Here is a 14,508-nt window from a genome sequence, read left to right as displayed (position 1 = left end):
GAAAACGATATCTCGAGATAAAACGTTGCGAGGATGCCACGCGGCTATTTGAATCATGTGTATTGAGATGAGCCAGATAAATCGCTAGAAATTCAATAAACCGCCAAAAACTCCTGCTAAAGATAAGATGCAGCTAGACCATCTGGACTCTGGTTCCATTCTCCCATATTTCGTGTATTCGTGCGATATTTGTTATTTGATTTGCAGCAGACGCATCAACGTGCTACCCCAAGAAGAAAAAAAGACAAGAAGCAGAAAAGAACTTTGCCATGGTTTATTCCTCTAATCATGCTTGCGTCGTCTCGGGTTCCTTTGTCTCGGTCTCTTCCGCCAGTGCTTTCTGGCCGGAAGAGACCACGGCACCCGAGACGTTGCGCAACGTCTTGGCCTGCGTCTCCTCGTTGCTGAGGCGTGTCATCTCGGCGACAAACGTAGCACCCCACCAGGCGCTGGTGTACTTGAACACGTAACGTTCGAGCTTGCTGTAGTTGGCGGCGCGTTGCTCGGAGCTCATGGTAACGGCATCGTGGATGGCATTGGCCAGCTCCTCCGTGTTCCATGGGTTGACAATCAGGCTGCCGTTGAGCGACTGCGCGGCGCCTGTGAACTCGCTGAGAATCATGACGCCGTGCTTCTCACGCTGTGTCGCAATGTACTCGTATGAGACAAGGTTCATGCCGTCGCGCGTCGACGATACCAGACAGACGTCCGAAACAGCGTAGAGCGCCGTTAGCTCATCAAACGACACGGACTGGTGCAAGAAGTGAATCGGCATGAATTCAATGGTACCAAACTTTCCGTTAATGCGACCGACAAGCTCGTTGACGACAGCTCGCAGGTTCTGGTATTCTTCAACATCTTGACGAGAAGGTACAGCAACCTGCACCAAGACAATTTTACCAATCCACTCAGGATGCTCGGTGAGGAAAACTTCGAGTGCATGGAGCTTTTGCGGCACGCCCTTGATGTAGTCAAGACGGTCGACGCCAACAATGAGCTTGACTCCTTCGAATTTGCGCTTCAAGGCTGCGATGCGCTCTTGAACCTTGGGACGTTTCAGGCCCTCGACGAACTTGTCGGGATCAATACCGATGGGGAATGCTCCCACGGTGACGAAGCGGCCATTCCAGTCGACGCCGTTTGGCGTAGTTGGAGTGCCGAGAATGCGCGAGCAACTACTGAGGAAATGGCGCGCATAGTCGTATGTGTGAAAGCCGATAAGATCGCAGTCGAGAAGTCCCGTAAGGAGGGGTTCGCGGACGGGCAGGATGCGGTAAATTTCACTGCTGGGGAATGGCGTGTGCAGGAAGAAACCGATCTTGACGTTCTTCTTCGAGTTTCCAATTTCCTCGCGCAGCATCTGCGGCAGGAGCATGAGATGGTAATCGTGGACCCAGATCAAATCGCCATCTTGAACGTCCTTGATAACAGTCTGGGCAAAGAGACGGTTGACTTCCTGGTAGGCAACCCAGGCAGACTCGTCAAAAGTAATTTCGCCGGGGTGGTAGTGGAACAGCGGCCAGAGAATGGAATCTAGTATTGTCAGCATGAGACGATAGATAGAAGCAGCAGCACAAGTGAAGCGTACTGGCGAAGCCGTTGTAGTGACGGTCAGCGAGCTCGTCGTCGATGAAGACGGGATGCGCCCCGTACTCTGACTTGAGGCGCTTCTTCATACCCTCGACCTCGTTGTCCGGAACCTCAAGTCCGGGCCACCCGTACCACTGGAAGCTGGTGGTCTTGCTAAGACCACTCAGTCCGGTGACGAGACCACCAGAGGACATGGAGAAAGTGTAGCTACCATCTTCGGAGCGCTTAATAGTGATGGGCAGACGGTTCGAGAGAAGCAAGAGACGGCCAGGCGCGGCGGGTTCCTGTTGTGTCTCTGCCGGGGCGGACATGGCGACGGCAGTGCGGACGTTTGGATCGATCCGAAGTCTGGTGAAAGCGTATGGCGCGTCGATGTTATCGCGCAAAGGGCCTGTGCTGCCCAACAACGACGTTAGGATGAAGAGCTGGAGGGGCAACGAAAGCGTGGCCAGCTTATGTGGGGCGGTCGGTAGGTGGTGATGCCAAAGGGGCAGGCGGGCGGGCGGATGTTGGAGACGGTGCTATGCAGGAGAGAAGAATGCAGGCGGGTGCAAAGAGCGCACAAGAGACCTCGCTCAGAGATGGTTTTCTGGGGTTTGCGGTAATTTATCCTGCTGCAGCGTCCAATGGCAATGATGTTGTGCAGCACGAGTGAGTGAGTTGTTTGATGGACGGAGCTTTTTAGGCGGGCAATGAGGGGCAGATTGACCAGGTATATGCAAGTACCTTGGTAAACTACGTTACTGCTGGTATTAGCAGGTAACAAGAACGGCGCGCAAGGTAGCAAAACAAGGCGGCTGGTGGTGGGGGATTGGCGGCCCAACCTTGCTAGAAGGAGTAATTACGGACAAGTTGTTAAAAATATAGTCGTAGATGCGTTTTCCTTGGTCATTCTCTGGGTTTGGGCACTTGCCCCTTCATTCTATTACATCACGGTGACGCCTCATTGTGGCTTGGTCATACGTTCGCTACTTGTCATACATGTCGTGGCTGCAGCTGAACTCGCATATCATTCTTTGCGCAAAAAGAAAGGACGGCGCAATATCGCATCTTTTGGCCTAACAGCGTTATTAACCAAGAGAGAAGGTTCCTAGGTAGTATCATGAGCAGCATAACCTAGGTGCCTTGGTCGTTGCAACTTGCCACAACACCCACTACAACTTATTGTAAAGAAAATTGCAAAGCATCATAACGCCAAATAAAATACAGGGTAGAATACATGCTCCTGTCTCATAGTTATAGATTCAATCATCTCCGTACTCCGTAACTATCTGTACACAACCCACTTACATACTGTACACCACGCTTCCACCTACAAGCCAGTGGAGCTCCCAACTCCTTTATCGATAAGCGCCCTGAATTTTTGTCTGCTCCCGTGCGACAAGCCCATCACAATTGCCATCAACATCACCACTCTCATAATGGCGGCGCCTCAGGACTTCAAGTCGCTGCAGGACGGGGTCCAAAAGCCCCTTGTGTCCACTGTCAAGTATGCAAACCGCATCGCCGCCGAGGATCTCAGCTTCCAACGGACCGTCAACCCGGACACCGCGGAGCAGCTCGATGAAAAGTCGGCACGCCTGCTTGATCTCTCAACGCGCCTATTGCGATCGGCTGCACGCGCCTGCGGCGTCGCCGCCCCGACTCTCACCGATGCCGAAGATATCGATATGAACTGGCAAGGTGTTGTCGACGTGGTCGACTCTGTCCTCGAAAAGGCCGACACGGCCCTCGATGAATACACAGGGCTCATCAAGCGCAAAGAACCTCCCTCCGACGCTGTGTGTACACTTCCATTTCGGCTTCAAAACTTAGATAGCTAACATCCCACAGGCCTCTAACTCAAAACGAGCAAAATCTACGAACAAAGTCATCCGAAATGCAAATGTCGTCAAGCCGCAAAATCTCTTCGATGTGAAACCCGACAACTTTCCCACTGGTCCATGGAAGCCGACTCTTACAAACAAGCCACATGCTGTCGTATCTTTGCAAGACAGTCTTGTTACGTTCACTGACGAAGACGGCTTGACGCAGTACGTATTCCGCATCATGAAAATCTTCATTCTTCTAACCCTGTCGATAGGTACAAACACCCATATGAGCATGAAATCCTACAAATGACCTACCCCGACAGCGCTTTCAAGGTAGCTGACCCTATCCCGTGGCAGCCCGTCGAAACGACCACAGCAAAATGGGTGGATACGTACGAAGGTGTGCTCGAGATGCTCGAAGAGTTGAAAAAGGCAAAGGAGATCGCCATTGATCTCGAACATCACGACTTTCGAACATACGTCGGCTTGGTTTCTCTCATGCAGGTCAGCACCCGGCAGCAGGACTGGATCGTCGACACTCTTCAGCCCTGGCGCCACAAGCTTGAGGTGCTGAATGAGGTTTTTGCGGACCCCTCCATCATCAAAGTATTTCACGGAGCTTATATGGACATGGTCTGGCTACAGCGCGACCTAGGCCTTTACATCAATGGCCTTTTCGACACATTCTTCGCTTGCGAGCAATTGGCTTACTCAGGGCGCAGCCTTGCCTTTTTGCTCTCCAAATTTGCCAACTTTGACGCCGATAAGCAGTACCAACTGGCTGATTGGCGTATTCGCCCAATACCGGAAGAAATGCTCTACTATGCTCGATCCGATACCCATTATCTGCTCCATATATATGACCAGGTTCGCAATGATCTTGTCTCATCGTCAAATCAAAGTATACCGGAGCAAAATCTCATCGTTCGTGCCCTGCAAAAATCAAAAGAGCTTTCTTTATCTCGACATGTACACCCAGGATACAACGAGGAAACTGGAGAGGGGCCTCGGGGTTGGTATAACTACGTCCTGAAGCACTCGCATTTGTCTTACGATGCAGCACAATTCACCCTATTCAAGACCCTTTGGAAGTGGAGGGACGACACGGCAAGAAAAGAAGATGAGAGTCCCAATTTTGTCCTGGGAACAAACAATCTAGCCGATATATGTCGTGCCAATCCTCCCGATGCCAAGGCTCTTCATAGTCTGATGCCTTTGACGGCGCCTCTGGCTAGATCAAGAATCAATGAAATTTGGACCCGAGTTTTGGAAGCCAGCCAACGCCCGGGACCGAGTCTACTGCAATTCTTTGCAAGCATCGCTCCAGACGCGGCGACGAGAAATGCGCTGCCCAAGGCAGGCCGCGATCTGGCCAAGTTGCCAGAGCCTGGCGGCACCATTTCCTGCAGAAGTCTGCCTCGCTCACGCTTGTTTGGCGACATGCCCATTAGCTCACGGCGGAGCGGTTCACTGGATGTGGATGAAAGCATGAACGACGAGGTTCCATTCCCTTGGCAAAGATTCGTTGCCTCTGTTCAAGAGGGCACGGAAATGGAGGAAGATACTTCTTCCCTCGTGAAACCCGAAGCTTCCTCGCCTGCCCCGCCCGCTCCTGTCGAGGAAGATGAGGAGTTCACGCTGAAGCGCGGCACGAAACGGAAGTCGGAATCTGCACCTGACGAGGACTCAGAAACTAGCGAAGAATCCGAATCCGACGAGGATGAAGTGGCCGACAAGCCAGTAGAACCGGCGCCGGCCGACGGCATCATCGATATCGACGATGAGGCTCCACGGAAGAAACAACGCAACGCCGAAAAGAAGCAGGCCAAGCTTGAAAGGCAGCAAAAACGGGAGGCCAAGCTGGCAAAGAAGGTGCGGCGACAGGCGGAGAGTGAACAGAAGTCGGTAGCAACAGACAAGAAGTACAATGCAGTGCCGTTTGATTATAGCAAGGCGACATCTGTCATGCACGCGAAGCGTGACGGTACCGCCGCGGCCCTGGCTGCGCGCCCGGCAAAGCAGCAAAAGGTGTTTGACCCGTATTCCAAGACGGGCGACGACCTGCTGAAGGGCGCAAGAAAGGCACCTCCAATTCGGGGTGAGAGAAGCGCTACGTTTAAGAAATAAGTTTTGTATATAGCATATTTTGAGTTGGCGTTTTCGGTCAAAATGGAATTGGCATGCTTGAAGCTGATGAAAGTGCGTATAATTGTATGGGGGCAGCAAGCAGACAGAATTTTTACACCTAGTGCAGCGATCTGCAGCAATGGTCTTCATTTTTTTTTTCTAGCTACAGTACCTATTTCATATTGATGTCACGCATAATGCAGGGTTCTCGCCGCTGTGCAGGTAGGCCAAGCCGGAAAAACATGGTCGGCCCGTTGCCTAGCCTCAAAGTGAGGGGAAGGTGCACATCGCGTGATGCCTGTCGCGGCAGGGCAGCCAGCCTTTAAACCTCATCACGTTACTCAATGAAATACTTCCATCTTCATTTACATGTGCACCTCCAATATTTTTTGCATCAATTGTGACTTTGATCTCGTTTTAGACCTAACTTGACAGCAGCGATCAAGCCGCGAGTATGGGGGCTCGGGCCCCTCGCGTTTGAGGAGTAGCATCCTCATCACAAGTACGAAGGACCATTCATTAATGGATTAAATCGGGCACTATCGAATACGCGACGATTTCTAGTTTTCAACAGTCGCGAGGCAACAACGCGGGACCTGCTCGCCATATCGAACACCTTTCCGCCACACCAAGCCGAAAGATGATGCGACGATCCAGACCTCGAAACAAACATCTAGACACTGTGAGGATCGGTTTTCAATTCCTTGACTGAGAAGATATCAGTCGATTCTCTCCATTTGATTTGCCTTGCCAGCTCTCAGAGCTTCGATGACGACGTTGCGCCAATATTACCAACATTAGCTTTGCAGCTCCCTAGAGCTTCATGTGAAGCTGCCGCGAGGTAGCTCGGGTGATCGGTTACCAAAATCAGCTCTTCTTGCCGTCTCATCGACAGGGACAAGTCAATTGGACTTGCAACTTTCGGAAAATGTCTACCGAGATGGGCATTCGGTAGTAATCAGAAATACACAGCTCTCGCCGGTGTCTACCCTTACGCCGACGCACCGCTCGGTTCCCGTCAATCGCAGGACAAAGCATAGAAATGATTCGGTGTTCCCGGCCGAGAGATATGTCGGTACTGTCACTGCCGGGTCCTCTCCGCATTGCGAGTCATCACGTCCAGAGGAAAAATGCTTCTGAAAATAGTATCGATTGTTGTCGACAAAGAAAAACTTTATGATCGAGATGATTGACCTTTTATTTTACAGGGTAGTTCCAAATAGGAACTTGTGTTTGGGCTTTCCAAATCCATCACGATCATGTCCTCTTGACATGTCCGCCTCCCACGTCTTGACCCCGTCTATAATGCAATTCCGTTTTTTAAACATAGGTGAGTGCCGGCAAAGAATCTCCGTCGTGAGAACTTTATACCGCGCATCAACATCGCTGATCGTCCCCGGATATTAGAGACCCCATCAGTGAAGAGGGATCGACTCAATTGAATGAGAAATTGTTTACGTCTGAGGCGCAGAAAGTTAGCCGGACCTATGAGGGATATTCGACAAATCGGTTATACGTACGAACTTGGCCATGAGGGCAACCATGAGGTCGAAAAGACCAATGGCCTCGACGAAAGCGAAACCCAGAATGGCGTAGGAGAAAAGCTGGCCACGGAGAGCAGGGTTGCGGGCAACACCGTTGATGAGAGCAGCGAAGACGAGACCAATACCAATACCAGCACCGGTCAGACCAATGGCGGCAGAGCCCATACCAATGTTCTTGGAGACCTCAACCAGGGCGTTGGCCATCTCGGAGGAGTAGGCACGACGCTGGACCTGGAAAGCGGTGCGGGGGACGACCTGAGTGCGCTTAGCGGCACCTGAAGACAGGACAGGTTAGCCAATTGGTTCAATATGCGGTTTACCGAGACGATTGAAGGCGAATTGGTGCCATTGACAGCCAGGCAGGTCGATTGGGATGGTTTGACAAGCTCCAAATCGCCGTTCGATCAAGAAGAAAAGTTTTCTCGTGTCGTGGTGCAACATACCAGAGATGGAGCGCTTGGAAGCGGCGGCGACGTTGACGCGGGCGGCAGAAGCCAGGCGGGAGGCGACGAAGCGGGAGGCCATTGTGAAGATTGGTGAGGAGAGATTGAGGTTTGGTTGAAGGTGAGGTATTGGAGATGTGCTGAGGACTGGAAGCAAAAGGGTGGGAGAGAAGGAGTAAAAGTCTGTGGAGGAAAAGGGAGAAGGAGAGAGAGGACTGGAGTCAGGTGAGAGAGATCCACTGGGGTTGGGGTCTACGAGTATGCTACGGGAATTTGAGGACTGTGTGGACGGTATTATGGGAAGAGAGCGAAGGGGGCCGAGGCGGCCGGGGCAGAGAGGGATATTCTGACGAGAGGCAGAACTGAACGGGGGCCAGAAGGGTGTGTGAGAAGAATGGGCTGGCGGTGATGGCCTCACGAACCAGGCGCTGGTTGTGGATCGGGCAAAGTCGGGTGGGTTTGGGAGGGTGTGAGAGTGGGAAGGACCCAGCCAACAAGCCAGTTACTGGGAGAGCAGAGTTTGGGAAGCCCGAGACGTTTGCGTGCTTGGCGGGTGGGCCATGAATCATGAGCCAGGCAAAGAAAAAATGAATGGGAAAGGGATGGATGGGGTGTGCGAATAAGACGGACGACCAAAGCCTCAAAACCACAAAGAGCAAGTTGTTTGCTTGTTGGCTGACGACTGGTACGGAGACCGAATGCAAGGCAGCCATTTCTCCATCTTATGCAAGACACTACGTACACGATACAATACTGCGGCTTTACGATATGTTGAACCGAGCTAATGGCAGCCTTTTGCTCACCATTGAAACGAGGTATAAAGCAAGCTGCTCGAGATGAATCCTTACGAAGTACAGCTGCAAAGAAAAAATGAGAGACGCCACAGTCGTGAACCCGTACGCTAACTTTGCGGCTTATTAGGGGGGCGAAAACTTTTTTCAGCCTTTGACGGAGCGTTGATGCCGTTGAATTAAGGATTCACTTTTTTCACAGCCAAAGTTGATCCGATATGCCGCATTAGGACTTATCGGCGGAAGCGCGGCGCAGATGGGCTGCAGAAAACCTGACACTTGTCGCCGTATCGGGTTAAGCGCACCAACGATAAGGCTAGGCCGCAACAACAGATTCGGCCTGAGGAAGCGAGATGGAAGAGAGTTTTGGCCCGTCCATTTCGGGAATTACTGGCTTTCAGGCTGGCACGCCCCCAAGCGCCCTGTGCTTGTAGCCAGTTATTACTGGTACAGTGTACCAAATACAGCGCCCTTCAGGGGATCTCGTACCGGGATGGTAGTGCTTCCGACATGGGCTGGCGAGCCAGCGGAAGTCAGTTATTTACACGTGGGCGCCAACAGCAAATAGCATTACCCTGCTGGTTGGCTGGGTGTGGCAATAACACACAAAGTTGGGCCTCTTATCCGCTGAGAATGTCTCGGGCCACCGTAAGCGGGTCGTTTGTTGGCCTCAGCAGAAGCTCGAAGGGGGGTGCGGCTCTGCTATCGCTCCCGTCGTGCCTGCTCACAAGCTCTCGCTCCTGACTGTGTGTGTTAACGTGAGCAAAGAGCAAAAAGACTGGATACGGCTTTTTTCGCTGTGGGACAATCCAGGGACGGGCAGCAGAGACTGAAGGTATAAAGGTGGTGGTTTGCCCGTTTTACTTTGGGCGGTTTTGATGGAAGAGTTTTGATCAACGGCCACCAAGGAATCGATACCATGGTAAGAGCCGACCTGCTGGTACGTACCAGTACACGCCTACGCCCGAGGTCACCGGCTACCGACCGGAACACCGCCAGGTTCCGAAGCCAACAACATACGCAAAGATGCCACGCGCGATACGAAGGGGACGACGGTTCTGCTCTCGAATATCGGGAAGATGGTGAAGACGAACAATATTCTGGCATTATTCAACTCGAAAACACGGCTCTCTCATGAACGGCTCGCCAATATCCCAACTCTTCCTCGGACGTTGAGCTCGCACCACCGATGTCGCGACACGCCACGACACCAAGGCGCCATTTTCTGGCAATCTCGCAGTGGATCTCGCACAAGGATAGAACGGCCTGAGGCTCTGCTCGCCTAGCTCAGCCTCCGAAACTTGGGCTCGCAGCCCTGGACAGCACTAACAACGGGTGGTGTGTTGCATGCCGTTGCCATCAACTGGCAGTGGCTGGGTGAACCGGCGGCCCCTGCAACGGCATCCTCCTATTATGTGACCATCATACCCTTGTCAGCTGGGCCGGCCTGGCGGACAGAAAAATTTTCTGCCTGTCATTCTAGCGCGTGTCTTGGCTTTCCTTTCCTGCGCGATGCCTGTTCGGGCGAGCTCCTTTTTCTTGCAATTCCGAGGTTCCTGGGCCGAAGCTGCAGCCCGTCTTGGTGCGAGCCGCTACTAATAATACATCCTGCATGTGGCGCTCCGACGTACTGGTAAGGCGGCTAGACTGACGCATCTTATGAGAGAGCTTATTTTCGCAGCATCTCAAGCTCGACACAGGATGACTGGCATGACGGCAGCATGTTTGGGCGCAGCTTTCTGCGAATACCAGTAATAAATCCCACTCTTGGTAGCCACTCCATCGTGGAGTACCTGGCAACTGGAGAGTCTTCCTGCCCCTTTGCGCTCCTTTTTCCTCAAGTCATCACACAGGAACCCGGACCAGGCCAGTGGAGTCGTGGGCCTTTGCTCCGTCCAAGCACCCAAACAAAAACACGCTCAAGGCCCACGACTGTGGACATGTAATCATGATGCTCAAATATGAGCGTAATAGCCTTTTGTGCTTCCCTGCTAGTAGCAATTGCACTGTAATCATGGAGAGGACATGGCACACTGATAATCCTGTTGACCTGTCCAAATAGCACTGAGACAGTGGCTTTAACCAGGCATCTCAGCGCCGGGCAGGATGCCGGCACGCCCCGAGAATCGGCATTGCCGATGCGAAACAACTTCCCGCCAGGCCAGCAGAAAAAAAGGAGGAGGCAACAAGCGACTGAATTGCCCCTGTATTGGTGTAATCTCATCGAAATAGCGCTGTAATGGTGCTGTAGCCGGAGATGCTGTAGCACACTCGCCGCGGCTCGTTTTTCGACGGCCAGCGAGAATTACTCGGAGACACAAAGCTGCGTGGGTCTGGCCTGGTTGCCCCCTGATGAAGGGAGTGGGAGCTCTATCCCGAACAGTGGGTGGGACAACGAAGCTCGCGATATTCGTATGCTTCCTGGCCAGCTGTGGAGCTTGCGGTGAGCTCGGAGCTTCATCACGCTACCCTATAGAAAAAACTAGACCTACAATTCCTCGGCCACGGTTAATGTTAACTGCCAATTTTGGTATCAATTGCTTCAGGAGGACGCATTGTTGATGCAAGAGGTGCATCTGACGGTATAAATTTCTTATGGTATTGGTCAATGGCGAATGCATCGTCACGGCAGATACACGTGAGGCGTGAGCTACGTCATACCCGCAGCACGAGTTACAGTCAGCCAATCACGGAGGACAGCTACACCACAAACACGGAGAACAACGCCTAGAAAATACAGACACACCACCTTGAAATATGTATGGAAGCATATACAGAGCTTAATCAACCGAGCGCCCGAGTTCACGGCGGCGGCACCTTCACCCCACGCAGCCGCGGCGCCTCCTCCTCCACCGCCCCAGGCACGTCCGGCGACGGCGACGGCGCGTCATCATACCTGCCCGGGCGGTAGCGATACGCGACGTTCTCCCTCTCGCGGACGAAGGAGTCGATGCGCTCCTCGCGGGAGCGCCCGGCCGCGGCGCTCGCGGAGCGACGCACCGCGCGGCCAATGTCGGCGTTGCGGTCCTCGGCGAACTCGACGTACTGCTCGCCGACCGCCAGCGCGCGGTTCTTCTGCGCGAGCGCGCCGACCAGGCACATGGCCACCACCAGCGCTGCGAACAGCCCGTTGCTCATGTACACGGGTCCCGGCGGCGGCGCGGCGCCGGGATGTCGTTGCCGCCAGCGCTGCTCCTCGTGCCACGCCTCCCAGTCCTCCCAGGTGGCGTTGCGCGCGGCGTTGCCGGGCTGGTGGCGCCAGTCGCGGTCGCGCCGCCGTAGGTGGTTCTCGTCGTCGTAGGGGGAGGCCCACCCGGCGCCGTGGAGGTCGTAGAGCTGTCGGCGGGAGGGGTCGCTGAGAAGGTCGTTGGCGGCGACGACGAGCCGGTAGCGCTCGGTGCGGACGGAGGGGGAAAGCGAGGAGGAGGTGGGTGGTGGTGTGGTGTCGGGGTGGTAGAGCTTGACGAGCTGGTGGAAGCGGCGCTTCGCGTACGGGTCACGCCGGGCCATGCCGAATATCTCGTAGGGTGTCGGGTGCGGCGAGCTAGGCCATGGCGGCGGTGGCGGTGTGGTCTCGCCGGAGGAGGAGGAGGAGGATGTAGTTGCGTACGTTCGACGGCGGTGTGTGGTGGTAGGCGAGCGTAGAGAGGGTAGACGTCGGGACGTTCGATGCGGCGAGGCGGACGGGGGAGAGGGAAAGAGGGAGGCGCGGCAGGCCGAGCACAAGGCAGCAGCAGCAGACGTCTTGCTTGCCATCATCAAGGGCTGCGGTGTGGTGTCGTGGGCTCGTGACAGCTGGGATGAGGCAGGCGGTCGTTCGCGGGACAAGGAGGAGAGAAAAGTCGCCTGCTGCTGACTCACAAATGAACAGAGCAAGCGACAATGAATGTCGAGACAGACAGACGAAACGGAGCCTTGTGAGAGATTGAGTGAGGTTGAAGGAGGTCAAGTTTCGTTTGTTCTTGGGAGAGAAGTGGCGAGCGGGCACGCGAGATTCCCCACTCGGCCGTCGGGAGCCGGTGGAGCCGGCTGAGCTCCCGGCTGCGGGGGGTTTATTATCAAGACCGCGACTTGCACATGGGTATTTTTGAACTGAGCAAAGAATTTAGTGATGAAAGGGGTGTCTGAAAATGGTCTTGGGACTGATGCTAATACCGTGTTGCTTCGAGAGTTGAAGCGGCCAGTCTGGTACCGGTTCAATGTGTACTGGTTGGTAGGTCAGGACCACGCTGGGCATGGATCACGAAGGCAGGCGTACGAAATTCTTGGAAATGCTCCCACCAGAAAAAGAATTGAAGAGTGACGTTTTTGGACCAACTTATGAAAGAAACCGCCTATTTTGCAGGGTTGGCTGAACTCTGTGTTCGAGTACCTGTGTAAGCTGGCTGGTCCGTCGCCCTGGACATGTCAATGAGCAATGACCGTGGATGTCTAGTAGCATGTACAGCCCCGTAATGACAGACTCACGGCCTGTCCGGATAGCCTGTGATACCCAGTCTTATTATTGCATGTCATTCGTGAATGCTTGGGCATCTTTTGGTGGGGTTCCAGCGCAGCCTTCAGCCAGCTGCGAATGGGTAGTAGTAAATGCCCAAGGGAGGCGAATTCAATGAGTACTGTATAGGTCACATCCATAATATGGGTGTGATATATGTTGACTTTGTCCTATGCAGGTGCCGCAGACTGCATTTATAATTATGATCCCGTGTTGCACTGTTCCGGCCAACACACAGCAGCTAATGATAGAGGTAGGATAAAGTTTCACAAGGCCAACATGCGCCGTCGTTTTATGAGAGAAAGTTGTGCTACATATTCGCCTTACTGTTTTGTCATGAAACTTTTCTCCTTCCGCACAACGCATATGTCTGCTGGGGCGAATCGCGGACGTACAGTAGCTGTCCCGGCCAGTGTACCAACCTTCCTAGCCTCTGGAAGTTGTACTACGTCAAGCAGACATTGACTTCTTCCCACCTCCTGCCAAAGGACAAGAGGTCTCAGCTGGCCACTGACAATGACGCGATTACTGCGATTAGTTGCCACTTCTCGATCCGTTTGTATCTATCGCGAGTCACGCCTCACTTGTCGTGATGAAGTCGCAGTACAGACATTTCGCCCTCTCATGGCAGATCATGAAGCTTATGAGAAAATCGAAACGAACAGAAAAGAAGCTGGGACGCAGAGGCACAGCGCCTGGCACAGCCATGTCCAACCGGGGAATTTTTGTTTGGAAGTCTTGTTTCGCTCTTGGTTGTACCGGCTCTTTCAACTCTTTGTGCTGTGTCCCCATCAGCATTGGCAACAGTAAAGCTATCATGACACGACCCCCTCCCGCACGCCGTATTTCGTGTACCTTGTCGCTCCGGCACTTTGAGGTAGCATGTATATAGTAGTCTTGCATCATAGGTCTTCGCTGGCCCGGTGAGACGAGGCATTTTGTCTGAGTGTATATATAAAGGGTCAAGCTGACGAGTTTTTCCAGAAGAAAACCACCATGGATGGAACTGCTCAGATCGACGCTTCCTTGAGTGTCTTTATTCATACTAAGCAACACTCGATTCAACTTTCGCCATGGGAAACCGCGCGATGCAGCCCCACGTCCAGAGCAACACCGAATTTGACAGCCTGGACCGCTGCGAGCGCGGCGTCGACGCCGACAACGACGACCCGGATGCCACCGAAACACCCCCCGCCGTGCTCGCCTTCCTCGGCCTGCTCATGCTGATCCTGGGCCTGCACCAGTGTCTCTACCTGTACGTCTCCATACCTCCTGTCCGGGGTTGTCCTCGCAAGCTGTTCGCGCGAACTGACGTCATCTTCAACAGGTCACCATGCTACGGGGCGACGGCCGCCTTGGCGGTGATCATGCTCCTCGTGGCCGCCGTCCGGGCCTGCCGCACCAGTGCCGCCGCGGGCTTGTTCTGCCTGATGTGCGGCGGCGGGCTCCTGGTACCCGTGGGCCTGTTGGCCCTCGGCCTTGCGGCGTGGCGGGCGCGGCGGCTGTCGGCCGAATTCAAGAGAGACTAAGACAAGGGAAAAAGCTGCTCGTCGGCTGTCAAGGTTGTTTCGCACGGAGGTTATGGAACAATGCGTGTTGTTGTACGCAAGACATGATGCTTAGTATTGCTAGTCCTTTTATAAAAGGAGAGAACTCCCGAGTCTCTCAAAAATGAAAAAAAAAAAAAAAAAAAAAAAAAAAGTTGCG

The 14,508-nt window shown here is 53.6% G+C and overlaps 5 protein-coding genes across 5 annotated transcripts; 2 read left to right on the top strand and 3 right to left on the bottom strand.

Annotated features, from left to right (window-relative positions):
• Positions 1 to 286: 286 nt before the first annotated feature.
• On the bottom strand, positions 287 to 1,901 carry ISF_00474 (trehalose-6-phosphate synthase; the record flags this gene model as incomplete). Its single annotated transcript, XM_018844081.1, has 2 exons — positions 287 to 1,533; positions 1,589 to 1,901. 2 exons carry the CDS (start codon positions 1,899 to 1,901, stop codon positions 287 to 289), a joined length of 1,560 nt encoding a protein of 519 aa, XP_018708531.1.
• A 1,110-nt stretch (positions 1,902 to 3,011) lies between these two features.
• On the top strand, positions 3,012 to 5,528 carry ISF_00473 (exosome complex exonuclease Rrp; the record flags this gene model as incomplete). The annotated part of the gene is made up of 3 exons (XM_018844080.1): positions 3,012 to 3,371; positions 3,424 to 3,623; positions 3,674 to 5,528. The coding sequence occupies 3 exons, from the start codon at positions 3,012 to 3,014 to the stop codon at positions 5,526 to 5,528; spliced, it is 2,415 nt and encodes an 804-aa protein (XP_018708530.1).
• A 1,454-nt stretch (positions 5,529 to 6,982) lies between these two features.
• On the bottom strand, positions 6,983 to 7,597 carry ISF_00472 (ATP synthase protein 9; the record flags this gene model as incomplete). The annotated part of the gene is made up of 3 exons (XM_018844079.1): positions 6,983 to 6,988; positions 7,049 to 7,347; positions 7,516 to 7,597. The coding sequence occupies 3 exons, from the start codon at positions 7,595 to 7,597 to the stop codon at positions 6,983 to 6,985; spliced, it is 387 nt and encodes a 128-aa protein (XP_018708529.1).
• A 3,511-nt stretch (positions 7,598 to 11,108) lies between these two features.
• ISF_00471 (Heat shock protein DnaJ) lies at positions 11,109 to 12,062 on the bottom strand (the record flags this gene model as incomplete). The annotated part of the gene is made up of 1 exon (XM_018844078.1): positions 11,109 to 12,062. The coding sequence occupies one exon, from the start codon at positions 12,060 to 12,062 to the stop codon at positions 11,109 to 11,111; it is 954 nt and encodes a 317-aa protein (XP_018708528.1).
• A 1,812-nt stretch (positions 12,063 to 13,874) lies between these two features.
• On the top strand, positions 13,875 to 14,330 carry ISF_00470 (hypothetical protein; the record flags this gene model as incomplete). The annotated part of the gene is made up of 1 exon (XM_018844077.1): positions 13,875 to 14,330. The coding sequence occupies one exon, from the start codon at positions 13,875 to 13,877 to the stop codon at positions 14,328 to 14,330; it is 456 nt and encodes a 151-aa protein (XP_018708527.1).
• Between the last annotated feature and the right edge of the window lie 178 nt (positions 14,331 to 14,508).

This window comes from Cordyceps fumosorosea (genome assembly GCF_001636725.1).
Source record: "Cordyceps fumosorosea ARSEF 2679 chromosome Unknown scaffold_1, whole genome shotgun sequence".
NCBI lineage: Eukaryota > Fungi > Ascomycota > Sordariomycetes > Hypocreales > Cordycipitaceae > Cordyceps > Cordyceps fumosorosea.
This window is presented reverse-complemented; position numbering and strand designations above follow the sequence as displayed.